Source organism: Erithacus rubecula (genome assembly GCF_903797595.1).
Source record: "Erithacus rubecula genome assembly, chromosome: 2".
Lineage (NCBI taxonomy): Eukaryota > Metazoa > Chordata > Aves > Passeriformes > Muscicapidae > Erithacus > Erithacus rubecula.
The window spans coordinates 894,890-920,046 of record NC_136685.1 but is presented as its reverse complement, the minus strand read 5'-3'; the positions used below and the strand labels follow the sequence as shown (position 1 = coordinate 920,046).

Genomic DNA, 25,157 nt, shown 5'->3' with positions numbered 1-25,157 from the left:
CGGCCCGGGACAAGGCACGGCTGGGACAGGGACAGGGACAGTGACAGAGCCCGCGGCCCGGGACAGGGCACGGCTGGGACAGAGCCCGCACCGGCGCAGGGCACGGCCGGTTCCAGGGCACGGCAGGTTCCAGGGCACGGCGCGCCCCGCCCGAGCCCGGCCCGGCGGCTGCAGGAGGCGGCACACGGGATCGCGCTGCTCCTTTATTGGTACAAAACGGCGGCGGGGGGCGGTGACGGCACGGCCGTGCCCGGGACAGCGCGGGGGTAGGGGGCAGACCCCCACCCATGGAGCCTCCTGCTGCCGCCGGAGGCGGGGGTGAGGGGGGCAAAGGCTGCCGCTGCCCTTTGGAAAAAGAACCTGAGCGACAAGGGCAGCACCGGGGACACCTCACCAGTCCCTGGTCACCAGCACCACTCTGCGCCCCGGGAACGGGACAGCACCGGGAAGGCAGCCCGATGCCAACCCCAACTCCTGGCAACAGGATGGAGTGTGGAGTGGTGGGGACAGAGCGGATCCATGTGGTCCAGTCCCTGATGTCGGAGGGTCCCGCTGGAGCCGGGGGCTGCCCACAATAAATACAAATAAATACGGATTCGAGGCATGGAGCTCGCCTGGACTGGACCCCATCCCCCTCTTCCCTGGGTAGAAGGTGAGCACCCCCTCAGGCACAGCCGCAGGGAGCCCACTCCCTTCGGAGGCACGGTGCTGGCCCAGGCCCAGAGGCAGGGCTCTGGGAGCAAGGAATGTCCCTAAATGTCCCCTCTCCGTGGTCCACAGGAGAGGCCATCCCTCTCTTTTCCTCCTCCCTGGGGAGGCTTGGTCCTTTGGGGCAGAGGGAGACCAGCAGCAGGGGCTTGTTGTGCAGGTCCAAGAGCCAGGGCTGGCAGGTGAGCACAGCTGGTGGCTCAGGGCCTCTCCTGGGGGCAGGGATGGGGGCCAGCCCTGCAGCCAGCCTGGCCCGTGCTCCTGTGGCCACCAGCTCAGCAGTCCATGCTGTCGCTCTCGCACCAGGCTGAGGGGCCATCGGTGCCAAAGTATCTGTCTCCAAAGTTACCTGGCAGAGAAAGGGACAAAGTGAAGGGACAGCAGCAACAGCCCCACCAGAGTCCCTCTGGTGTGGCCACAAGGCTACCCCTGGGGCTGCTGGCCCCAGTCAGGGGTACAAGCACAGCCTGGCCCCCTCACCGATGCCTGGGATGATGTGGAACTCCTCGTTGACCCGTTTATCCACGGCGGTGGTGATGATGCGCACACGGGGAAAGGCGTAGGCCACGGAGTGCACGCCCATCTCGGCCATCAGCAGCGACAGCAGGAAGATCCTGTCCTCCTGCACGTCGTGGTCCTGCGGCACGGGGAGATGTGAGGGCCCAGCGGGATCAGAGCAGCCCGCCCCGCCGCGCGGCCGGCCCTCACCAGCAGGACGCGCACGGCCATCATGGCTGCGGCCCCCGTGGACACGGTGCTGTCCATCAGGATCACGTAGTCCTCGCTGATCTCCTTGGGCAGGCGCAGGTAGTGCAGCTGGGGAGGGAAGCAAGGCTGGGTGGCGTGCCCCGGCGCGGGCTGCGCGCCGGGCCGAGCAGGGCTCACCTCGGGCTCCCCCGTGTCCAGGTTGGTCTGGATGAGGATCTTGCCCAGGCGGATGTCCTTGCAGACGGCGGTCAGGGCCTGCTCCATGGTCTCGCCGGCGCGCAGGATGGACACGCCGGTGATCTGCAGAGGGCAGGACACTGGCTGTGTGCTGGTGCTCCGGGGTGTGCCGAGCCCAGCAGCCGGGCTCTGGTGGGGAGCGGGGCTCGTGCCTCACCCGCTGCCGGTGGAACCGCTTCCCCTCGTACATGGTGCCCTGCGGCGTCTCCACCGTCACCGACTGCAGAGAGGGGAGCACAGGAGGGTGGGGGAGCCAGACCTGTGACTGGGGCACCCAGGAGGGGAGATGGGGCTACACCAAGAGCAGGCACTCACCTTCAGCGGCAGGAAGGACAAGGCGTGTTCGATCAGCAGCCGCATCAGGCGCTTGGAGTAGAAGATGAATTCGTCCCTGGTCGTGTCCTTGTTCCTAGGAGGAATGACACATGGGAGGTGACAACAGGGCCCCTGCCATCCCCACACGTGGGGCTCCAGAGGCCAACCAGTGTTGACAGCAGTCCCAGTCTGCGGGAAACAGAGCAGTCTTGGAGTGACACAGCCAGTGATCACCAGCACTGTGGGGATGAGGCTCACTGACACCTCAGCTTCTGTCTTAGGACATGGGCAAGAGTGCCCCAGCTACCCTGGGAGGGAGATGCAGACCAGTTACAGACATCAGAGAGAGCTGGGAGAAGGAACAGGTCAGGCAGGACCATCGGTTCTAGGGCAGCACAAACTCAGGAGCAATGGGTGAGTGTTGGGGAGCCCAGAGGGGAACAGGAGCAGAGCCAGGATGAAGTAGGACCCTGCTGTGGAAGGGGACATAGTGCACCATGGCTGAGCATGCTGGGTGACAGAAGAGAGTTGAACACGTCCCCAACTCTCCCCTCTATGCACCAAGTCAGAGATAAAGCACTGCCAAGAACCAAGTGACTCTGAAATATCCATTGTGCCCTTTTCCCAGCTCTGACATACTGAGGGCAGCAAGATGTAAACATAAACCAGAACAAAGCTGCCATGGGGCTGCAGCTCCCAGGGAACCTCCCCCAGGAGAGGTAAAGCCAGCCCTGCATGCAGGGCACTAACCCCACAGCAGAGGGAGAGTGGATGGCTTTTCCTACTGGGAGCACCCTGGCACCAGCCTAGTGGGGAACATGAGGACAAAGGAGTCCCACAGACACCTGTCCCTTCCCAGATGGAAGAGGTGGAGCTGGCAACACTCCCGAAGAGGCAGAAGGATATTGAATATTTTTACTCTGCATTTGAAGACATCATCTGCCATTTCTTACACCCACTGAGGCGCTCAGAGGAGGACAAACAGTCACTGCTGTCCCTGTGTGCTCCTGCAGCCTTTCCAGGGCTGCTCACAGCTGAGCACCTGCAGCAGCCACAGCAGACAGACATTCCCAACATCATGGGCACAGCCAGCGCCCCCAGGGAAGGCAGAAAATCAGCCTGGCCTGGAACAGGCACCCTGCCTAGGCTTCCAGCATGAACTGCCAGCATGCTCTCCAGGTGGGCTGCACCCACACATCCACCCACAGCAGCCCAGGGGCAGCAGGAGCCTGGCAGCCCCCTGCCCCACAGCAGCCCAGTGCCAGCTGTCCCCACGGAGCTGTGCTGGCCCCTGGCTGGGTGGGATGGGCCCCACACTGCTCCCACAGGGGCAGCTCCTCTGGGGAGGGGAGACCACCCCGGCCACAGTGCAGAGACACAACCATGGAGCTTCCTGCCCAGGGCACAAGCAGGGCAGGGGGAAGGGCTGTGCCAGGGAGGGCAGCACAGGGTACCAGGATCCATCAGTGCCACCACCCCACCTCTTGAGCTGGCAGGGCACTGTAAAGGGGCCATCACTGCCTGGGTGAAGCCTGAGGAAACACACTGCTCCTACCCACAAGGGAGGCAGATGAACCTCAGCACACTGCAGCACACTGGGACTGACTGTCTGCCTCCCAGAGAGCTGCACTGGGGAGCAGCAGGCAGCAAAAGGAGGGAGGAGAAGCCTGGCTCAGAGCTCTGCAGTGATGCAGTGCCAGGCTGGACACGTGGAGGTGCCCAGAAAGGCTGTGCTGCTGGGAGCAGTGGCACACAGCTGCTGGGACTGGGTGCAGTGGAAGGTTCCCTGCTGATGTCAGGGGCTGAACTAGGCAGCCTCTAAACGTCCCTCCCACCCAAACCACTCCATGATTCAATTAATAAAGACCAGAGACAGATCTGCCAAGATGCACATAGAGGTGCAGGAAATGTGGCTAATTCTCACCAGCCTGGAGCTCTCTGGGGGCCCAAGAGAAGGGCAGCAGGCAAAAGCAGCACCTCAGGAGCAGAGGGTGACCACATGATGGTCACACATGGTGACCAGCAACAGCCCTGTGCCATGGCCAAGTGACACAGAAGCCAACGAGTGCTGCCAAGTCTCACCAGAAACATTTGCTGCCTCACTGTCCCCTGACACAGCCAGGCAGCAAAGCTCCTCAGCTCAGAGGTTTGGGAAAGGCACTGCCCAGCAGGATTTCAGGGGTAGCTGACAGGCTGAGCTGATGTTCCTCTGAAATGTGGCATTTCCTATACACCAGCTGGAATGGGCTCAGCTGCCTCCCCACCACCCCTGGCCCTGATCCCACATGGAATCAGCACAGCCACGTGAGGCCAGTTATGTCACAGCCCTGCAGACCCAGGAAAGCCTGACCCACCCCCAGGGCAGCCCAGCACAGCCCTGAGCCTCAGCAGATTAAGGTCATCAGGCACTTGTGGTACAAAGGTGGAGCCACAGCCTGGGGGAGGGACACGGGGCTGGCACAGAGCCCTGCCAGTGGTGCCACATCACCTGCTCCACTGCCACGACCTGGAGCCTGTGCTTCCACAGCAGGAAGCAGTCAGGAGAAGGAAAGGAGGTGCCCATGAACCTCTGAGCATGAGTATCAGAAGATCATAAATTGTTTGGGTTGGAAAAGCCCTTTGAGACCAAATCCAGCTGCTCTGCCAAGGCCACCACTAGCCCACACCTCCAAGTGCCACGTGATTTCTAACTTGCATCAGGGATGGGGACTCCAACACCACCTGGAGCAGCTGTGCTGAGGCTGGACAGTCCCTTCAGTGAAGAAACTGCTCCCAATATCCAACCTAAATCTCCTCTGGAGCAACCTGAGGCAGCTTCCTCTTTTTCCCTGTCCCCTTTTCCATGGGAGCAGAGCCTAACCCTCACCTGGCTGCATCCTCCTCTCAGGAAGTTATAGGGAATAAGAAAGTCACCCCTGAGCCCCCTTTTCTCCAGGCTGAGCCCCTTTCCAGCTCCCTCAGCCTCTGCTGGGGCTCAGCCCCTTCCCCAGCTCCGTTCCCTTCCCTGGACACGCTGCAGCCCCTCCAGGGCTCTCCTGTCAGGAGGGGCCCAGAGCTGCCCCAGCACTGGAGGTGCCCCAGCAGTGCCCAGCTGGGACAGCCCAGGTGCCACTGGCTTCTTGCCCTCATGTTGAGCCAACACCTCCAGGGCCCTTCCAGTTTTTCAGCCCCTCTGCTCCAGCCTGGAGTGCTTCATGGGGTTTTTGTGACCAGAGGGCAGGACCTGGCACATGGCCCTCTTTACCCTCATGCCACCTGTCTCAGCACATCAATCCAGCCCTCCCAACCCCTCTGCAGAGCATTCCTGCTCTCCAGCAGACCCACTTCCCACCCCACACGGTGTCACCTGCAAACTTACTGAAAGTGCACTCAGTCCTCTCCAGGTGTCTCACAAGGACATGAGCTCACACTTCCCAAACCAACACATAGGTACCACAGCAGCCACAGTGTGGGCAGGCAGAGAACCAGAGCTCAACACCCCCTCTCTGCTGTGGAGAAACACACAGCCACAAAAGCAAGGCACCTCCAGGTAGTCCTGAAGCCCTCACCCCTTGACCCTCCACTAACTGATGCTACTGTCACCTGAAAAAAAGGAGCATCAGAGGGCAATGAGAAGATCAAGAATGGTGAAGGCACAGAAGCAGCTGCCCAAGTCCCTTCTTAAAGCTAGCTCTAAACCCAAGTGCCCTGGGAGAGGGGCAAGGGGTACCTTGCTCCATGCCACCAGCTGCTCCACCTGTGCTCCAGTGAGGAAAGAGCCAAGCAGCTCCCTCCTACTGTAGGAAAAGCCTGCCTTTGGCTCAGGAATCACCCAAATCAGATGTGCAGAGATCTGGTTACCAGAGAAGTGCCCAATGAGGCCAGGGCCAGCTCCATTCAGCTATCCTGCTCCACACCAACACCCACAATGGAGGTCCCAGGGGAAAAACTGACCACAGGGCTGGTGTGTGGGCCCCCCAGGCTGCACAGGGAAGGGGCTGGCAGGGATTACCTGATGATGGTGTGCATGCCCCGCACCTGCGGCGTGCTCTCCAGGACGCTCAGCGTCTTCGGCAGTGGCTGTCCTTGGTGGGCAGAGGCCAGGGCTGCCCTGCAGGGGGGAGGGGATCACAGCTCTGCAGCATCCCCAGAGCCACTGGGCCCTGGAGGGACATGACCCCACCAAAGGAAGGCTCCACAAGAACCCCCTTGGAAGGTCAGAATCATGCTCGGCCTCTCTGCCTGGATCCTGAAGAATGCCCCAAGTCTGATAGCAGGCATGAGATCCCAGAGCTGGACTACCCAAACAGCCCAGGGCAAACCTCCTGGAGCACACACACTGCTGCTGCAGCCTCTGCTGGCCTTGGCCAGCACCAGGCCCTGCAGCTCTGCAGGGCAGGACATTCCCAGCACCCTGGGACTGTCTGTGCACCGTGCGAGGGACAAGGGCTGTCCTGCTCAAAGGGACATGAACTGCCAGGGGCAGGGACCATGCAGGGCACTTCTCCAACAGAAGGGAACAGCCCAGGGTAACTCAGCAGCCAGGACAGGAGCCCTGCTGCAGGCAGGGACAGGAACAGGGCAGGGAGCTGGGCACACCTGGGCACCACACATCAGTGAGTGTGGGATGTGTCACAGAGCCCACAGCTGCAGCCAGACAGGCCCAGGGAGCTGACAACAAACACTGCAGCACTGGGGAGCACCAGCTATGCTCAGGCACCTCAGCAAAGCTCTGCCAGCAGGGACAGGGAGAAGGTATCCCTTGGAATCCAGTGGGTGCCAGCAGTCCCCCCAACCCAGAACTGGCTCCTGTGCAGTGTGGGTCCCACGTACCTGACTGTGATCTCCCTCTGGGTGATGAGAGGTCATCGGCGCAGCATGGGGGAACAGGAAGGACACCCTGTCAGTCACTCACAGCCCAGCACAGCCACAACAGCCCAGCTGGCTCCCCACCCTCCTCCCCAGTGCCCACCTCACAGATCTGCTCCCCCAAGCACCACGCCAGGGCATTTTGAGAAGACAGAGATGATGTCGAGACCCCCCTAGGCCTTGAGAACAGCTCTGTGTGCCACATCCTGCCCCCATCCTCCCCGCAGGACCCTTCTCCTCCTCACCCCAGCTCACCTTCTCCAGCTGGCTGTGCACATGCTGCACTATGAGGTCCAGTGCCACAAAGTTTTCCCCACCTGAAAGTGGAGCAAAGGAGCCGGGTGGGGGGGATGCTGACCCAGCCCTGCCCCCCAACACCCGCTCCCAGCGCCAGGCTCAGCTCAGGCCTCACCCCTGGGCACCACGATGTCGGCAACCTGCACGGTGGGCTCGATGTACTGCTCGAAGGCTGGCTTCACAAACTTGTTGTACTGTTTGATGACCCCCGCAACGTCCCGGCCGCGCTCCATGATGTCGCGCTGCAGCCGCCGCACCAGACGGATGTCGGAGTCCGTGTCCACAAACACCTTCATGTCCAGCAGCTGGAAAACTGGGAGGGGTGAGCACCCCCTATGCAGCTCTCACCACACCTGTGCTACTTCCTCCACCACCCAGCAATGGCACCCAGCATCACCTCCCCTGAGGTCCCTGATTATAGTGCTCTGCCTCAAGTGGGGTGCCCTCTCACTCCACAGCCCCACTGCCACACTGGCACCCAGGGCCAGTGCCTGTCCTGCTGCAGCACATCCCCTCCCGGGCCAGAGGCCACCTGAGGCAGCGATACCTTGAGCAGCTCCTTGTTGGCGAAGGCCAGGATCCCCTCAAACACGATGACATTGGCCCCATACACGGTTTTCTGCAGGCAGACAGAAACTGGGTTTGTCCTGTTTCTCTCACACGCCACGGTGGCAGCAATACTGACACAGACAGGGCACTGACCCCCCTGGGCTCTCACCACTGTGTTGGGGCTCCCCATAACCATCCTGCAGCACCCAGTGCTCATCCCTGTGCATGATGCTCCAGCCCAGGACAGACCCCAAACTTTTCTTCAGATCTCAAGTCTCTGCTCAATGCCATTCTCCAGCACCCCTCTGAGTCCCTCCCTCATATGTGCACTGTTTGCAGATCCACGCACAGTCCCCCCAGAATGAGTCCCCCATTCCTGATGGCTCCATCCCTTTGGCCTTGCAGGCCCTGCAGCACCCAGAGGTGCCCCACGGCACCCACCCACTCGCGGCGCCGGCTGTGCGTGGTGAAGTCGTACACCGGCACCTTCACGCTCTTGCCCTTCTTGAGCTTGCGCAGGACGCTGACGAGCAGCTCGAAGTCAAAGGCATCGGGGTGGTCGAAGTTGTAGTCGCTGCGGGCAGCCAGCGCCTGCTGCCCCTCATCCAGCACCTGCAGGCAGCGGCACTGCTCAGCGCTGCACCGGATCCCGGCACGGACAGGCACCGGCACTGCTCAGCGCTGCACCGGATCCTGGCACGGACAGGCACCGGCACACCGGCACTGCTCAGCGCTGCACCGGATCCTGGCACGGACAGGCACCGGCACTGCTCAGCGCTGCACCGGATCCCGGCACGGACAGGCAGCGGCACACCGGCACTGCTCAGCGCTGCACCGGATCCCAGCACGGACAGGCACCGGCACTGCTCAGCGCTGCACCGGATCCTGGCACGGACAGGCACCGGCACACCGGCACTGCTCAGCACTGCACCGGATCCTGGCACGGACAGGCACCGGCACTGCTCAGCGCTGCACCGGATCCCGGCACGGACAGGCACCGGCACTGCTCAGCACTGCACCGGATCCTGGCACGGACAGCCACCGGCACTGCTCAGCGCTGCACCGGATCCTGGCACGGACAGGCACCGGCAACACCGGCACTGCTCAGCACTGCACCGGATCCTGGCACGGACAGGCACCGGCACACCGGCACTGCTCAGCACTGCACCGGATCCTGGCACGGACAGGCACCGGCACACCGGCACTGCTCAGCGCTGCAACCGGATCCCGGCACGGACAGGCACCGGCACTGCTCAGCGCTGCACCGGATCCCGGCACGGACAGGCACCGGCACTGCTCAGCGCTGCACCGGATCCTGGCACGGACAGGCACCGGCACACCGGCACTGCTCAGCACTGCACCGGATCCTGGCACGGACAGGCACCGGCACTGCTCAGCACTGCACCGGATCCTGGCACGGACAGGCACCGGCACACCGGCACTGCTCAGCACTGCACCGGATCCCGGCACGGACAGGCACCGGCACTGCTCAGCGCTGCACCGGATCCCGGCACGGACAGGCACCGGCACACCGGCACTGCTCAGTGCTGCACCGGATCCCGGCACGGACAGGCACCGGCACACCGGCACTGCTCAGCACTGCACCGGATCCCGGCACGGACAGGCACCGGCACTGCTCCGCACTGCACCGGATCCTGGCACAGACAGGCACCGGCACTGCTCAGCGCTGCACCGGATCCTGGCACGGACAGGCACCGGCACACCGGCACTGCTCAGCGCTGCACCGGATCCCGGCACGAACAGGCACCAGCACACCGGCACTGCTCAGCGCTGCACCGGATCCTGGCACGGACAGGCACCAGCACACCGGCACTGCTCAGCGCTGCACCGGATCCTGGTATCCACAGGCACCGGCACTGCTCAGTGCCACACCGGATCCCCGGAGCCCCGAGCATCAGCAGCACGCTGGAACCCGAGTGCCGGCCCCGCTCCGCGCTGTCCCGGTCCCCGGGCCCCCCGTCCCGCACCTTGTAGAAGGAGTCCATGGAGAGCAGCACGACCCAGGGCACGTCCAGCGCCTCGATGATCCGCGTCGCCACCGTGGTCTTCCCCGAGGCGCTGCCGCCGCACAGGCCTGCGGGGAGCGGCGGGGGCACCGCCCCGGTCCCGGATCCGTCAGGGCCCCGGATCCGCCCCGGTCCCGGTCCCGGTCCCAGCCCCTTTCGGCCGCCGCTCGGGGCCTGGTTCCGAGTTCCGACTGCAGCCCGACCCCGGCCCGCTCCGGCCTCCATCCCCTCCTCGGCCCGGCCTCGGCTCCATCTCCTTTCCGATCCAGCCCCATCCCCTCCCCTCCGCGGCCCGGTGCCACCGCTCACCGATGACAAAGGCCTCATCTACGGGCGCGCCGGTCTCGCTGTACCAGGGCGGCCGCCCGGCCGTGTAGATAGTCCGTTTGCTGGTGCGCAGCAGCGGCGGCTCCGGCTTGCACTGGCTGGCGGTGCGGCGCCGCGGGGCCGGGGCGGGCGCCAGCGGCAGCCGGCTGAGCAGCGATCCCAGCGGGGGCTCCGCCGCCGCCCGCCGCTCCCGCCGCGCCTCCGCTCCCGCCGCCGCCATCGCCGCGCGGCCGCGGGGGCTGCCGGGACGGGCGGGCTGAGGGCCCGGGGCGGCAGGCCCCGCCCCCATCTAGCCCCGCCCCTTGATCGGGCCCCGCCCCCAGCGCGGGGCTCACCTGCAGCCCCCTCCCCAGAGCTGGGAATGCAGAGAAGGGTGTGCGAGGTCCAAGAGGGACCCTGTGGGGTGCAGAGGGACCCTGTGGGGTGCAGAGGGACCCTGTGGGGTGCACCCTGTGCCGTGGCTCTGGTGCTGTCCCTGGGGCTCCCCTGCAGCCCCTCCCCAGAGCTGTCCCAGCCGGGGCTGCCCGGGCCCGCTCTGCTCCTCAGCCTGACCCAGCAGAGACGCTCCAGCCCTGCAGCAGCACAAGGTGTGTGTGCTCTCTCTGCCTATGGGCTCTGCCCAGCCTGTCCCTGTGCCTCGTGTCCTGGGAGCCAGCGGTTGGTTCAACCATGGCCAACTCGGTGTCTCCCAGGATCGCTGGAGCCTTTCTGCGGAGCTGCTTCCCAGCGGGCTGCCCGTCCTGGGATTGTTCTCCCAGGTCAGGACCCGGCTGATCCTGCCCAGGCTCCTACCCCTCGTCTCTGCAGCGCATTCCGAATCCCTCCTCACTATGGAGCAGCACGGGTGAAGCCAACCCTTCCCGGTCCGTGTCATCTGTCACCGTGCTGCCTGGCCTCCGGGTCCCCAAAGGCGGCGATAGGCGGGACTGGTCTCGGTATTAACCCGGGGTACACTGATCGTTACTGGCCGCTGAACACCCTGCTCTGGTCTCGGCCATACAGACCTTGCTCAGCGCAGCTCCTCCGCCTCATGCAGCCCATGCTCCCAACACTTGTCTCGGAGGATCCCAAGGAGTACAGTGTCAAAAGCCTTCCTGCAGCCCGGGCAGACACTGTCCCCTGCACTTCCCTTGTGCGGCATTTCACCGCAGAAGGTGATCGGAATGGTCAGGCACGATCCCCGCCGGTGACACCGTGCCGCCTTCTCTTCAGCTCCCCCCCGTCCTTCCCGTGCTCAGACGGCTTCCAGGAGGGGCTGTGTATCGCCTGCCCAGGGACAAGGGGTGAGGATGAGCCCTGCCCCGAAGCGCTTCTCCTTACAAACACCTCCCACGTATTTGCCTGGAGATCCACCGGAGCGCGGACCCCGAGCAGCCCCGCGCCCCGCCGCGGACGCCCCCGCCCGGAGCCCGGACAGGCGGCGGGGCGGGGCCCGCGGGAGGGGTGGAGTCACGGCAGGGGCGGGACTCGTCGGTGCCGGTGCCCGCGGTGCCGCTCACTCCCGGGATGGAGCCCCCGACCGGCACCGAGAGCGCCCGCCTGGTCAGCCCTCGGGGCGGCCGCGCCGACGGCAGCCTGCGCCTCAAGAGGTACCGCCGGCACCGGCAATCATCGCCCCGGCATCCATCTCGGGCACCTCTGGCTCACCCATCACCGGCACCCACCGCCTGGCATCCCATCACCCCGGCATCCCCACCACCGCCAGCACAACCCCATCACCGGCGCCTCCGGCACCGACGGCACTTCCATCACCGGCACTCCCATCACTGGCACCCGCATTGCCCCGACACCTCCGACATCCCAGTCACCACCGGCACTTCCATCCCCACCGGCACACCGTGGTCTCGACAACCCCATTGCCGGCACCAGCACCTCTATCATCAATACCCCCATTACCCTGGCACCGCCACCCCCGGCAGCCCGTCACCTCCCATGGCCCCCAGCAATTCCTCGCACCGCCACCTCCATTATCCCCCGCATCTGCAACCCTCGGTCCTCCCGCACCCGCGCTGCCGGCACCTGCTCGCCCCCCATCCCTGCCCCCTCCATCGCCCCCAGCTCCTCCGGCACCCGCCCACCCCCACCCGCGACACCGGCACCCCCGGCACGTCCCTTCCCGCCCGCCCCCGTGCCTCCATCCATCCGACACGGACGCCGGCACCTCCGCAGTCCCCGCGCCAGCCCTGACCGTCAGCCCGCCACCGGCACGTTCACCGTGTCACCGGCACCTCCGCTCAAGCGGAACCAGCCCCACCGTGCGACCGCCTCGCTTCTCCCTCGGGTGTCCGTCCCGCACCTATCCGCGCCCAAACGTCACCCACGCACACCGGTACCATCCATCCATCACCCGCCCACACCGGTACCGTCCATCCATTCGCCCCCGTCGCGCCGGGCTGTCCATCCCCGCTCCCGCACTGCCGCCCCACGCAGCAGGACCTCGGCCCCCGCCGCCTCTTCCCCACGCCTCACGTCTCCGCCGGCCCGTCCCGCAGCCTGGCCCCAGGCGCAACCCCTCGCTGCCACCCGCACCTCCCCGCGGGTCCCCGGGCCGGTCCCGGCTCCGGTTCCGGCGGGAGCCCCGTGCCGCCGCCTCCTCCTGCCTGCGTGGCTGCTCGTCCCGCTGCGGGGGGGTTCCCGACCGCCTGGCTGCATAGCACCGGGAGGTAGCAGGACTCTCGGGGTTCTGGGCAGGAGCCCCCGAGCCGAGGTGGCCGGCGGTGACCCCCGCCCCCAGTCTCTTCACAGGCTCTCGGGATCCTTCGGCACCGGCGGCGTCCCCGGTTCCAGATCCCCGCTGCCGCTGCCGGCCCCCGACCCCCAGCCCTGCGCAGGGCAGGCTCCAGGCCCGCCAGCAGCTGAGTATCGCCTGCGCCGTCTGCTGCCTCTTCATGGTCGGGGAGGTGATAGGTACCCGCGGCGGGGCCGGGGCGGGGGGCTGCTGCGGGGAGCGGGGTGCCAGCTGCTCTGTGCCCGCAGGCGGGTACCTGGCACACAGCCTGGCCATCATGACGGACGCAGCCCACCTGCTGGCAGACGTGGGCAGCATGTCCGTCAGCCTCTTCTCCCTCTGGGTCTCCAACCGCCCGCCCACCAAGACCATGACCTTCGGCTGGCACCGCTCGGGTGAGCTGAGGGGCGCGGCCCCGCAGGGCTCCACGGGGCCTCCAGGCCGGGCTGGGTGCTGACGGTCTCGTCCCGCAGAGACGCTGGGTGCACTGGCCTCTGTCCTGTCTATCTGGGTGGTGACTGCGGCCCTCGTATACCTGGCGGCCGCCCGCATCATCAGCAATGACTACGAGATCGAGGCGCGAGCCATGCTGGCCACATCCGCCTGCGCCGTCGGCGTCAATCTGGTGTATGTCCCATGTGGGGCTCCATCAGCCTGAGTCCTGCCCCACCTCTGCCCCTGGAACCCCAAGAACCCCAGCCGTGCCCCCAGGTCACTTTATGTCCCTGTGCACCAGCTTTGTGTCCATGGCCACTGCCTCCCCCACTTCCTTGTGCCCCATATAATCAGTGATTCCAGTCCTACATCCCCACACCCCACATTCCCTGGCCCCCCAAGCAGCGCCTCCCAAGCCCCGTCATGAGCCCGAGGACCAGACCCCTGCCCTGTTCCTGCACACCTTCCAGCCCCATTGCACCCCAGCCCCTCTCCTCCCACTGTCCTAAGACCCAGGTGTGACTGCCTGTGCCCAAGTAGGGCCCCCATGCCCTGTCAGTGTGGCACTGAGCCAGCCCTGCTCTTCCCAGCATGGCCTATATCCTGCACCAGTCCCCTGCTGGCCATGGCCATGGCACAGGGGCCTACGAGAGGCTGGAGAGCTCTGTGTCCTGCCAGCCCAGCCGCAGCCCCCTGCCCGGCAGCACCAGTGTGCGAGCAGCCTTCGTACACGTGGTGGGTGATCTGCTGCAGAGCATCAGTGTCCTCGTGGCTGCCACCATCATCTACTTCAAGGTGCCCCAATGCTGCCTGTGGGAGCAGCTCTCCCAGTCCCACACAGGGTGCCATGTGGGCTCTGCCCCCAGCCTCACCCAGACCCCGCTCTCTGCAGCCCCAGTGCAAGATTGCAGACCCCATCAGCACCCTCTTCTTCTCGGTCTTCGTCCTCGGCTCCACCATCACGATCCTCAGAGATGTCCTCAGGGTCCTCATGGAAGGTGAGCAGTGAGTGAGAGGCGTGCGAGGCCACAGAGGTGGGCACAGGAGCTCCTGGAGCTGCATCTGCATAGCACCTTACCCACGGGGCAGCTCATGTCCTCGGTCCTTCCCCTGCCCCACCTGAATCCCCCCACTCCCTCCTCTCCACTCCAGCCAGGTGCATTGGCCCCAAGGTGCCTATCTCACCCCAAAGCCACCATGCCCAACCTGGCTCCCCTGGGGAAGCCCCCAGCCCCAGAGGCTTCCACTGGGAGCCCCCAGCCAGTTGGGTGCCATGGCTGGGCCCAAGGGTGGCCCTGCGAGCGGGTGGTGCTGGCAGGGGGCCCAAGGGTGGCCCTGCGAGCGGGTGGTGCTGGCAGGTGGCCCAAGGGTGGCCCTGCGAGCGGGTGGTGCTGGCAGGGGGCCCAAGGGTGGCCCTGCGAGCGGGTGGTGCTGGCAGGGGGCCCAAGGGTGGCCCTGCGAGCGGGTGGTGCTGGCAGGGGGCCCAAGGGTGGCCCTGCGAGCAGGTGGTGCTGGCAGGGACGCCGCAGGGGCTGGAGTTTGATGCAGTGAAGGAGGAGCTGCTGGGGACCAGCGGGGTGCGGGGTGTCCATGACCTGCACCTGTGGGCGCTGTCGCTGAGCCACCCCGCCGTGTCGGTGCACGTGGCCGTGGGTGAGTGAGCACACAGGGCACGGCCGGGGGCCACTGGCCATGGCAGCAATGACTCCCTGCCTGCTGCTCCTAGATGCCAGCGCTGACACCGAGATGGTGCTGCAGGAGGTCACTGCCCGGCTCCAGAGCAGGTTTGGCTTTGCCTCGTGCACGGTACAGGTGGAGCAGCACCGGGAGGACACAGCAGGTTGTCCCCACTGCCAAGACCCCCAAACCTGAGACCCCCCACCTGCTGCTGCATTGGGCTGGACGTGGCCCTGGGCCCAGCTCCTTGTGCTAGAGCAGGGCAGTGCTTGAGAGCCCATTCCCCCTAAACCCACCCCACAGCTGCGGGGCCCTGGGGTGACTCCAGTGCGGTGTCCTGGGGGATGGACACACGGCCTGGCCTGTGGAGCACAGGGCGTCCCTGGGATCCTCTACTCCCTGCTGTGCCACAGTTCCTGAGGAGGTGAAAATCCTGCCCTACCACCCATTCCTTGGGGAGCCTGTCTGTCCTGGCAGGAAGGGACATCCCCCATAGGGGACCTCAGACCTGGCCTTGGCCCCAGCCCCCCAAGCTGCTGCCTGGGCTCCATCTGAATCCTGCTGTGCCTGGCCTTGATCCATTCCCTCTGCTGAGTTGTGCCTGTGCCCCTGGTGTTCATCTGTCCATCTGTGCCAGCAGCGGTGCCAATAAATGTGTTGGAGCAACAGCAGCAGTGTAGCAGACAGAGGGGCATGGGGAGGGAATGGTGGTTGGGGGTGGGCCCCTACAGTCACGCCCCAGTGCTGGTACCACCACAGCCATACAAAACCAACCACATTTATTCTGCACAGCTGAACACAAGCTCAATGTGAGCGACTCCACAGCTCCTGGCCCCCTGGCTGCCCTCAGGCACACACTGGGGATGGAGGCCAGCACAAGCACAGCTCCATGCTGGTGGAGCCCACGGGCGCTTCCACAGGGTCAGACCCACAGCTCAGCCCTGGGACAAGCACAGTCCCACCACCCCTGCCCAGCTCAAACCAAACAGACGGACCCTTCCAGGCCCAGAGGATGAGGACAAGCGTCCAGACCGTCCCAGGGAATGGCTGGGAGCAGCTGCCCCTCCTGCAGCAGACACCCGTCGGGAAAGCAGCACTGAGAGGGCTCACAGCCCCAAGCCCTGCCCAGGGCGAGCACACGGCAGCAGCCTGAGGGACTGACACTCCTACTCTGCTGGCAGCAGCGAGTGCTCAGGGGGGCCAGGGCAGCTGTGTGTGTCCCCATAGAGGAGGCTGAAGCGGGCCTGGCACTCTGGGAGCAGCTGGTGGCCCACGGCCGAGGCCAGCCCTGCCAGGCAGTGTGCCCGCACGATGCCCGCCTGCCCGCCCGACACCAGCCAGCCCTGCGAGTCCAGGTTGGGGCTGAAGCGCACCTGTGGGAAGAGAGGAGTTCACAAGGGAGGGCTCTGCCCCCAGAGCAGAGCTGGGGCTGGGGCTCAGCCTGCAGGCCCACCTTGTGCAGGGCCTCCATCTGCAGGCGGTCGAGGCTCAGCTCTGCCTTCAGCTCCTGCGTGTGCATGCGGCGCATGGGCTCCCGGCTGGGCAAGTTCTGGAAGCTGCGCTGCAAAGTGGTGGCACCACCTTGGGCTGCGGGCCCGAGGCAGCAGCATCGCCTGCACCATGATCTCAGCCCTGCCTGAGCCAAGGGGCTGTCCCAGCGCCCCAGCAGCACCTCCTGGCCCTGCCCCACTGCCCAGCCACAGCCCCACCAGCCCTGCTCACGGGCTGGACCCTGGCTGCCCCCATCCTCTCCTACCAGGTCCGTGTCCTGGAATCGGATGTAGCTCCTGGCCACCATCTCACTGTAGCAGTGGGTCCTCGGCAGTGCCTGCTCGGAGCGCTCAGGCCCGTCAGGGCTGTGTGGCAGCAGGTCAGCTTTGTACACTGGCTGTGGGTGAGAGCGGGCTCAGGGCAGGGCACACAGAGATCCTGACAGGGACGGGGACAGGTGGGGCCAGGACGTTTTTGCTGCGTCCCCCTGCTCCCCAGCAGCCCTGTGTGCCAGGAGCAATGGTCTCTTACAAATCTGCGGTCCGAGGAGCGCTTGACGTTGAGGGGGTTGACAGCCAGGTCGGGCAGCACCGCCGCCACCAGCTCGCCGGTGATGTCACCCGCAGCCACTGTGTTCAGCCAGTCCGAGCCAGAGATGCTCTGCAGGGACAGAGGGCTGCAGGGAGGGCACGGGGCTCCCACCAGGCCCAGCCCGGCAGTGCCAGCCCCCCCGCAGGCCCTGCGCCCCACACGGTGCTGAGCCCCCCACCGGCCCTTACCCACACGGTGCCCTTGCGAGGGGCCACAAAATAGGCCTTGAAGCCCAGGTAGCCAGCATCGATGTAGTGGATCCCGCAGAGCCCGTACCTGTGGGGAAGGGACACAGTGAGGCAGGGGATGCCTGACTGCTGTCACCAGGAATGCAAGAACCAGGCACAGCACACCCCCCACAGAACTGGCCCAAGGTCAGGGGGCTGTTCTTGCTCTAGCAGCACATTATAGAGCCAAGAGGCAGCTCAAGGCAGCTCCCACAGGCCAAGAACTCCCTGAGACCCCAAACCTCTTTAGCAGCACACCTGTTGCCCAGTCCAGGCAACATCCCCTGGCCCATCCTGCCTGTGCCTCAGGGTGGCATGGCAGAGGGGATCTCATTCTGCTGCTGCAGTGTGACCAAAACCACGCAAAGCTTGCCTCTGCCATGGCACAGCTGGACAGTCCCAGGGAGGGGGAAGCCAGAGCAGCCCCTGGGAAGCTGGAGCAGGCCTGGCCCCAGCACTCACGGGGCATAGCAGTTGTCCTGGGCCACAGTGATGCCGTTGTAGGGCAGCAGCCAGGCCACCTCGGTGCTCAGGAAGCGCTTGATGCTGTTGATGGGCTCGTAGAGCCGACGCAGGTCCCAGAACTTGATCTTGCGATCGCTGCCGACCGTGACCAGGAAGTTGCTGCAAAGCAGGAGAAAGGCAGCACTGAGAGCCCAGCACAGAGCTGTGCCCCACCCCAGCACCCCAGCACTGCTCTGGCTCAACTGCCCTGCCCTGGGAAGCCCAGCCCAACCCCTTGGGTGCTGCAGAGGGCCAAGTGCCATTGGCACCGTGGCCTCCCAAGCCCTTCTGGACAAAGCACCTTCTCCTGCAGGAGCAAGCTCCTCTCCTGGCAGCACTGTGCCTGCTCCTGCCCTCACCTGTCAGCCTTGCACCACTCAATGCTCCTGACTGCGTGGTCGTGGGCTAGAAAGCACCGGAAGGGGTAGAGCTTGAGGGAGGCGTCAGGCTGGGGCACGCACTGCAGCAGGGACTTGGTGAGCAGGTTCCACACTGCCACAGTGCCTGTGGAGAGACTGCTGTCCATGAGGCCCTGCCAATGGCACAGCTGCCTCAGTGGGGGACCAGCAGCGGCACAGGCAGGGCCACAGGACATGGTGGCCAGGCTGGAGCTGGGGCTCCAAGCAGACTGTGGATCACTGCAAACCCAGCAAAAAATTCCATCCAGGCAAGTTCAACAAGTGTGGATAAGCCCAGAGACACAGAAACAACCAGTACACCAGAATGACAACAGCCAACCCAGAGAAGCCTTCCCCTGACCCAGGGCTGGGCAGAGGTTCCAGCACCAGCTGAGGATCAGCACAAGGCTGCAGAGTCTCTGCCAGGGAGAGGGCAGCTCCCCACTGCTGCCACAGGGTATGGAAAGAGACTCACCATCATAAAACCCTGCTGCCAGGTGGTGGTGGGGCTTGGAAGGCATCCAGGAGAGACTGAAGCACTGTCCACACTCAGATGCATTACCTGCCTGGATGGAGCCCACCTGAAGTGTGGCAATGCACTGCACCTGGGGGCCAAGGGAGAGCCCTGGGTCACAGCTGGCACCGGTGCCCTGCACGCCCAGGATGCCTGGGGTGGGAGCACGACACTGCTCTGCCCCTCCAACACTCTGCAGGTGCCTTGGCTCCCCAAGCTGTGCCACCTGCACCGGCTGGGGGGCTCGCCAGGTGCCAGCCCTGACAGGGAACACTGACCTTGCAGATCAGGTGCTTGTGGAGGGACCCATCTAGAAGAGAGCAGAAGGGGGTCAGGGCAGGCATTAGCTGTCCTGGGAACTCCCTGCCTGGAGCCAGGATTGCAGCTTCTCACGGCCCTGGCCAGGGCTCCCAGTCCCTGTCCTGCCATTCCCCTGGAGCAGTGTCCCCAGCACAGCAGGAACTGAAGCACATGGAGGAGCAAACTGGCAGCAGCAGGACCCCATGAGCCAGGCCTGCCTGTGTGTTGGAGGAAGCAGCCCCTGGAACGTGCCACAGGCAGAGACAATGTGCTCCTGCCCCACCATGGCCAGCACCAAAGCCAAAGTGACACAGTGACACACAGGGGCCAGACCTGACTCTGACCGCTCCAGGAAGGCAGAGAGCAGCCATGCAGGACTGGAGCAGCCAGGCAGCACTCCTGGGGAGGGCAGGCTGCAGAGACCCTACACCCAACAGCTCAGGGCAGGATACCCACAGGACCACCAAGCACCAGCTCTGTCTACCACAGAAACCCCCCACCAGCAACACCCATCAGTGCTGTGGGGATCCCATCCCACATGCCTGGGGCCTGAGGTCCCTGACCCCCAGTGTGGGGCTGTCCTCCAGCACAGTGAGCACCAGACAGGCACGTCACAGCCTGCAGTGAGGCAGCCATGGGTGGAGATAAGGAGGAGCTGTGCATCTCCCCCAGCACAGCTGTGGCGCAGCACAGAGAGCAGCCCCAGCTCTGCAGGAACACGGCTGGGGGTGCCCAGTGCCCCAGGGACAGCCAGCACAGCCACCCCAGTTTGGCAGCTCCCAGCAGGGCCTGTCCCCACAGCCTGGTGACTGTGGGGCACAGTGACCGTCAGCGCTGCTGCAGCCGCGGACGCGCCGGGCGCCAGCAGGAGCTGCAGGGGCTGCATCACACAGCCTGGGCAGGGGCTGCAGCACGGCCCAGCCAGCCTCAGCCACAGCCAGAGAGCAGGGGGGGCCACAGGCAGCCCATTTGCCATTGTCAGCAGGGAGGTGCTGCCTGTGGCCACGGCTGAGCGCCCACAGCTGCGCGCTGCCATCAATCCTGCTCTGCGCCGCTGCAGCCCATTACAGGCACCATCAGCCCGAGCTGCCAGCACTCCTGTCCTCAGGCAGACTGAGGGAGCAGCCCTGGCAGCAGGGACATGGGCAAGGGATGGGGACAAGCTCTGTGGCTGCACCACACCCTGCACCCTGCCATGGCTGCAGTGACACTGCTGAGAGCCCCTCCCAGTGCCCAGATTTTGGGGGCTGCTCTCCCCAGGAGCTACAGTCCAGCCAGGCTGCTGCAGTATTCCCTGAGATGGAACCAAAGCTGCACTTTGCACATGGCCTCTGCTCACACAGGCTGTGGGTAAGGATGGGATTCCTCCACTGGAATTCCAGCAGGAATTGTGGAAGCTGTTGGAAGGAAGATCCTGACACTGGGGTTTGGATCTCTGGGCACAAGAGCACTCAAAGCAGGCTCCCAACACCAACAAGCACCCTTGGATCCCACACTGTACCCTGACAGAGCCAGGCTGGGGACAGCAGGGTCCTGATCCTGGGGATCAGGTGGGCTCAGGTCCCCACCATGCAGCTCCCAGGCTGGGGCACAGTCCTGCTGGCAGCTCCCCAGCACAGCAGGCTCCTACAGACAGCACTGCCCAGCCAGGGCTGGCAGCCCCACCCTGGCACAGGGGGAGGAGGGCCAGGACGCCCCTGCTCGGCGGTGTGGCTCTTCCTACCTTTTACCTGGGTTGTCTTGGCGTGCTGCAGGGCCCCAGGGTGCGGCAAGGCGTACACCACCACCCTGCCATCCGAGAAGGCGGCAGCCAGCAGGCCCAGCCGGCTCATCTGCGGGTGCTGGGGATGGACAGACGGGCTCAGGCGTGGGGTCACCCCTCAGGAGCACCCCTGGGAGCCAAGGCAGCCCCCGAGCAGCGCTCACCGTCCGGGCTGCAGCGGGCGGCTCCCAGGCACCGCTGGGGCAGAACTTCATGTCCCACACGCAGCCGTAGTCAGCAGCGATGGCATAGGCCAAGCTGGCTTTGCTGGGAGAGCTGTGGGGGGGGAGTTTAGCCATGAGTAACACAGCAGCTGGTGCCCAGCAGCTCCAAAACACACCAGTGTACACCACCAGCACGGCTGGCCACCAGCACAACTTCCTCGGGGGTCAGGCTGTGGCTGGCGGCTCTGGGAGAGGACAAGTCTCACCACCCACACAGCCACGGAGGGACACGAGATCTAGGCAGGCCCCAGAGCCAGGCACTCACCCCTGCTCTGTGTGCAGCACGCCCAGGTCCCAGATCTGCAGGAGAGCAGGGCCCGAGTGAAGCCCAGACACGCTGTGTGTCTCCTCCATGCTCCTGTGGCAGGACACGGCCACGTACTGGGGGGCTGCAGAGCCCTCCGGGGTGGGGCACCACTCCAGCGCCCACACCGGGCCGCCCACGAAGAAGGAAAGATCCAGGCGCTCCGGGTGGGGCTGCAGAGAGCTGAACCTGCGGGTGGGAGAGGGGTGAAGGCTTCTGCAGAGCTGGGGCAGGGGCTGGTGGGACTCAGGGCACAGCACGGGCTGGCTGCCCAACCCAGGGATGCAACCCGGGCCCCAGACAGGCCTGGGGACACCCTGACAGCCACTGCCACACTAGGAGGGGGACAGCCTGACAGGCAACAGACACCTGCTGGGCCTGCAGGCACCCAAGCACACACCTGTTTAACCTGTACAAGGCACCATCATCCTTGATGCCCTCACGCTGAATGGAGAACAGGGCAGACTTCTCCTCTGCTGGCAGGTACGGGGCAGCCTCGCTGTGCAGGCACAAGTGAGAGGAGACCTCCCACCCTCACCCAGTCACCCCAGCCACCCCAGCACAGCCCCACACAGCCTGGCAGGCCCTGCTGCTGGCCATGCTGCTCCACAGCCAAATCCAAGGGACCCCCAAAGCCCACAGCAGACACACAGAGGGGCGGGGGAGCACAGCCCCCCAACCCCCTGGTCACCCCAGACACTGCTGGGACCTGCCCGTTTTTCCTTTGGCCCTGCTCCCTCCCTGCTCCCACGGTACCTGTCAGAGAGACACGTCCACCTGTGTGCCACTGGGATCCAGTCAGGGAACTCCCACTGTGAGTGCTTCTGCTCCCTCCTGCAGGGCACGCCAGAACTCAGCCGTGGCATCCAGCCCTCTCCTCACAGCACGAGCAACCCCCCCAGCTGCATCCTGTGGCACAGCCTCCCCTCCTGCAGCACAGCCCCTGCCCTTTGCACCCTGCCCTTTGCACCCTTTGCCCTGTGCCCCATCCCATATACTGACATTCCCAACAGCACTGCTCCCTCTGGGCCAGTGATGGTCCCAGAACACACCCGCTGCTCCCTGCAGTCCCCCTGAGCCTCCAGCACCCCGAGCCCCAACTCACAGGCTGCAGGTAAGGCTGGAGCTCTTCTCCACTGGGGCCATGATGGAGTTGTGGAAGCCGTTGGGGGCGAGGCCTCGGCACTGGGGCTTGGATCTCTGGGCACAAGAGCAGACTCAGAGCCAGCCCTGGGGGACCCACCTGTCCCAATGGGAACCATGACAGTCCCTGAGAACAGAGCCCTCCCCAGCCACTGCCAGCGTGCCACACTGGGCTGGAGACTCACAGCCCCGCTTGCAGGAGCCCCTCAGGACCTGCCTCCACCTCCCCCTGCTCCAGCAGGAGCGCAGGCCTTGCTTCCTCTCCCAGAGGACCTGTCCCTGCTCCCGTCCCCACCAGCCCTCACCTGGAGCTGCCCCATGTGCCACCCCTGCCCAGCTGTGCTGCCCTGGCAGCAGGGGCACTTGGGGCAGCACAGGCACGTGGAGCTGGTGCTGGGGCACGGCAAGAAGGGAGCCAGGCAGAGCCCTGCCCTCACCCCTGAGGCTGCCATCCTGCCGCCGTGCCCCCGCGGTGCCTCCAGCTCCGGCTCCGACGCCTCACTGAACAGCGTGTCGCTGCCCTCCTCCTCCTCCTCTGCCCGCAGCCCCTCCTGCGAGGGCACGAAGTCCGCATCCTGGGCGGGATCATCGCTGTCCGCCTCCTCCCCCTTCCTCCTGCGGCCGCGGCGCTTCCTCCGGCCGTGCTCGGGCTCGGGCAGCCCCTCGGCTGCAGCGGGGGGCTGGCACGGGGGCATCAGCTCCTCCGCCAGCTCCTGCAGGTACAGCAGAGCCCTGCAACACCAGGCAGCGCCTGCAGGTGAGCAGCAGCACGGCACGGGGCGGGACAGCCGCCTCCCTGCCCCGGGCTGGGCGCTCACCCTGCTCCAGCTGGGCACAACCTCCTCCCGCCCTGACCTCCCTGCAGCTTGCCCTGCTACCACCAAAAAGCTCCTCCTGCTCTGTCAGGAGCCAAGGAAATTCCTCCTGCCACTCCCTGCCCTGCTCCTGGATCCAAACACATTCCCTGAAGTGGGAAAGGATCGGTCTGTGAGGAACCAGTGCATCCCACCAACATGGGAAAAAGTCCTACAGGAAAAACACTGAGATGCTCTGGGGAGACAGAGACCGCGGAATCACGGACCCAGGGAGCGGTTTGGGTTGGAAGACACTCCAAAGCTCATCCAGTTCCAACTCCTGCCACGAGCAGGGACACTTCCACTCCACCAGGGCGCTCCAAGGCCCATCCAACCCGGCCTGGGAAAATTCCAGGGATGGGGCAGCCACAGCTTCTCCGGGCACCCTGCACCACCTCACCACGCTCAAAGGAAAGGATTTCTTCCCAACATCCCATCTAGCTCTCACGGCGGGAAGCCATTCCCTTGTGTTCTGTCCCTACAGGCCTTTGCCCAAAGACCCTCCACAATTTTTTTATTACCCTTTAGGCACCGTGGGAGGCTCTGCGGTCTCCCTGGCGCCTTTTCTTATCTGAACATGCCCATCTCCCGCGTCTCGGAGCCCAGGCGCCCCGATTCCAGCATCACTTACACTTTGGCCGCCCTGCGCTTGGGCCGCCCGCCGCGCGGGGTGTCCGGGCCGTCCCCGCCGCTCCCGGTTCCCTTTTCCACGCGGAGCGGCTCCGGGGCCTGCGCCAGCTCCAGCAGCAGCACCTCGGCCTGGCCCTTCCCGCCGCGCTTCCCCGCGGCCCGCGGCGCCGGCACGGCCCCGTTGGCCGAGCTCTCTCCGCGCGCCTCCGCCGGCCCGCCCGGTTTCCCGGGGCACGGGGCAGCCGCTGCTCCATCCGCACGGCCCGCATCGCCGCCCGGCAGCTCCTCCCCTGCCGCGAAACACCGCAATCAGCGCCGGGACGCGGCAAGACCCCTGGCTACGAGCGCGGCGGCACCGCCTCGTGCCCGGGGAGCGCCCCCGCCGCGCTCGCGGTACATACGGAGAACTCTCCGTTCACCCTCCCGCTCCCCGCTCCGGCTCCGGCTGCGCCCGCCAGAACCCGATCGCCGTCCCGGCCGCTCCCGCACACTCCGCTGCCGGCACGGCGGCCCGCGGGCGGCGCCTGACGCCATTCGGGGCTCCCAGCGCCGCCGCCCGGTGCGGGCCGCGCCACAGCACCGAACCGGAACCGGGCACGGCAGAGTGATGACGTCAAAAGGACTCGACGGGTGTGGAGTGGGCCACGAGACGAGTCTCGAGGGGCGTGTCTATGCAAATGAGACAGCGGCGCGGCGCATGCCGGGAAGAAAATACACCGCGCTCTGCCGCTGTCCCCGCGCGTCCGCGGGCGCTGCGCGGGCCGGGCCGTGCGGAACGGGGCGCAGATTTTGGGCCCGGCTGGGAGCGGGGCCGGCGGGGCCGGGGTGGCGGTGGCTGTGTGTTGTGGAGGCGTGCGGCGGGCAGGGGCGGCGGGCGGTGGGAGTTGAGGTCATACTTACCTGGCAGGGGAGACACCATGATCAGGCAGGTGGTTTTCCCAGGGCGAGGCTCATCCCTTGCACTCCGGGTGTGCTGACCCCTGCGATTTCCCCAAATGCGGGAAACTCGACTGCATAATTTGTGGTAGTGGGGGACTGCGTTCGCGCTCTCCCCTGGTTTTACTATCAAAGGAAAGATGTGAGTGTTTAGCTAAGCGCAGGAAATGCGGCAGCTTGGGGGGATGGAATTTTGATTTAGGAAAGGTGGATTGTTACGTGATATTTATTTCGAGTACATATAAATACTCTCTGTTCCTTTTCCGGGTTAGTATTAGTATAGGTGGCCCATCCACCTGGGACAAATCCGGTAAATTGATCCAAATCAGGTGGTAATTGACTCGTTATAATAATAAGCCCTGTCCCTACTCGCTGTCAGTTACCTAACTGGCTTGTGACTGCCCTACGTCCCTCGCTGCTCTC

General features: G+C 65.2%; 3 protein-coding genes across 3 annotated transcripts; 1 reads left to right on the top strand and 2 right to left on the bottom strand.

Moving 5' to 3' along the window:
- Window positions 1–506: 506 nt before the first annotated feature.
- On the bottom strand, window positions 507–10,319 carry LOC306798336 (uridine-cytidine kinase-like 1). The gene is made up of 14 exons (XM_079298316.1): window positions 9,999–10,319; window positions 9,651–9,757; window positions 8,104–8,274; window positions 7,661–7,732; window positions 7,229–7,418; window positions 7,072–7,133; window positions 6,781–6,797; window positions 5,960–6,058; window positions 1,969–2,062; window positions 1,811–1,873; window positions 1,594–1,716; window positions 1,417–1,524; window positions 1,189–1,345; window positions 507–1,057 (listed from the first exon to the last, which is right to left on the bottom strand). Exons 1-14 carry the CDS (start codon window positions 10,303–10,305, stop codon window positions 984–986), a joined length of 1,644 nt encoding a protein of 547 aa, XP_079154442.1. The 5' UTR covers window positions 10,306–10,319; the 3' UTR covers window positions 507–983.
- A 564-nt stretch (window positions 10,320–10,883) lies between these two features.
- Window positions 10,884–15,243, top strand: SLC30A3 (solute carrier family 30 member 3). The gene is made up of 7 exons (XM_079298348.1): window positions 10,884–11,605; window positions 12,751–13,139; window positions 13,218–13,371; window positions 13,770–13,974; window positions 14,072–14,177; window positions 14,698–14,832; window positions 14,906–15,243. Exons 1-7 carry the CDS (start codon window positions 11,523–11,525, stop codon window positions 15,049–15,051), a joined length of 1,218 nt encoding a protein of 405 aa, XP_079154474.1. The 5' UTR covers window positions 10,884–11,522; the 3' UTR covers window positions 15,052–15,243.
- A 375-nt stretch (window positions 15,244–15,618) lies between these two features.
- GTF3C2 (general transcription factor IIIC subunit 2) lies at window positions 15,619–24,425 on the bottom strand. The gene is made up of 18 exons (XM_079298347.1): window positions 24,200–24,425; window positions 23,800–24,088; window positions 22,752–23,046; window positions 22,277–22,371; window positions 21,928–22,005; window positions 21,572–21,670; window positions 21,133–21,360; window positions 20,808–20,919; window positions 20,605–20,722; window positions 18,860–18,891; window positions 18,543–18,672; window positions 18,029–18,173; window positions 17,628–17,789; window positions 17,127–17,214; window positions 16,879–17,007; window positions 16,613–16,744; window positions 16,310–16,417; window positions 15,619–16,229 (listed from the first exon to the last, which is right to left on the bottom strand). The coding sequence occupies exons 1-18, from the start codon at window positions 24,330–24,332 to the stop codon at window positions 16,023–16,025; spliced, it is 2,580 nt and encodes an 859-aa protein (XP_079154473.1). The 5' UTR covers window positions 24,333–24,425; the 3' UTR covers window positions 15,619–16,022.
- Between the last annotated feature and the right edge of the window lie 732 nt (window positions 24,426–25,157).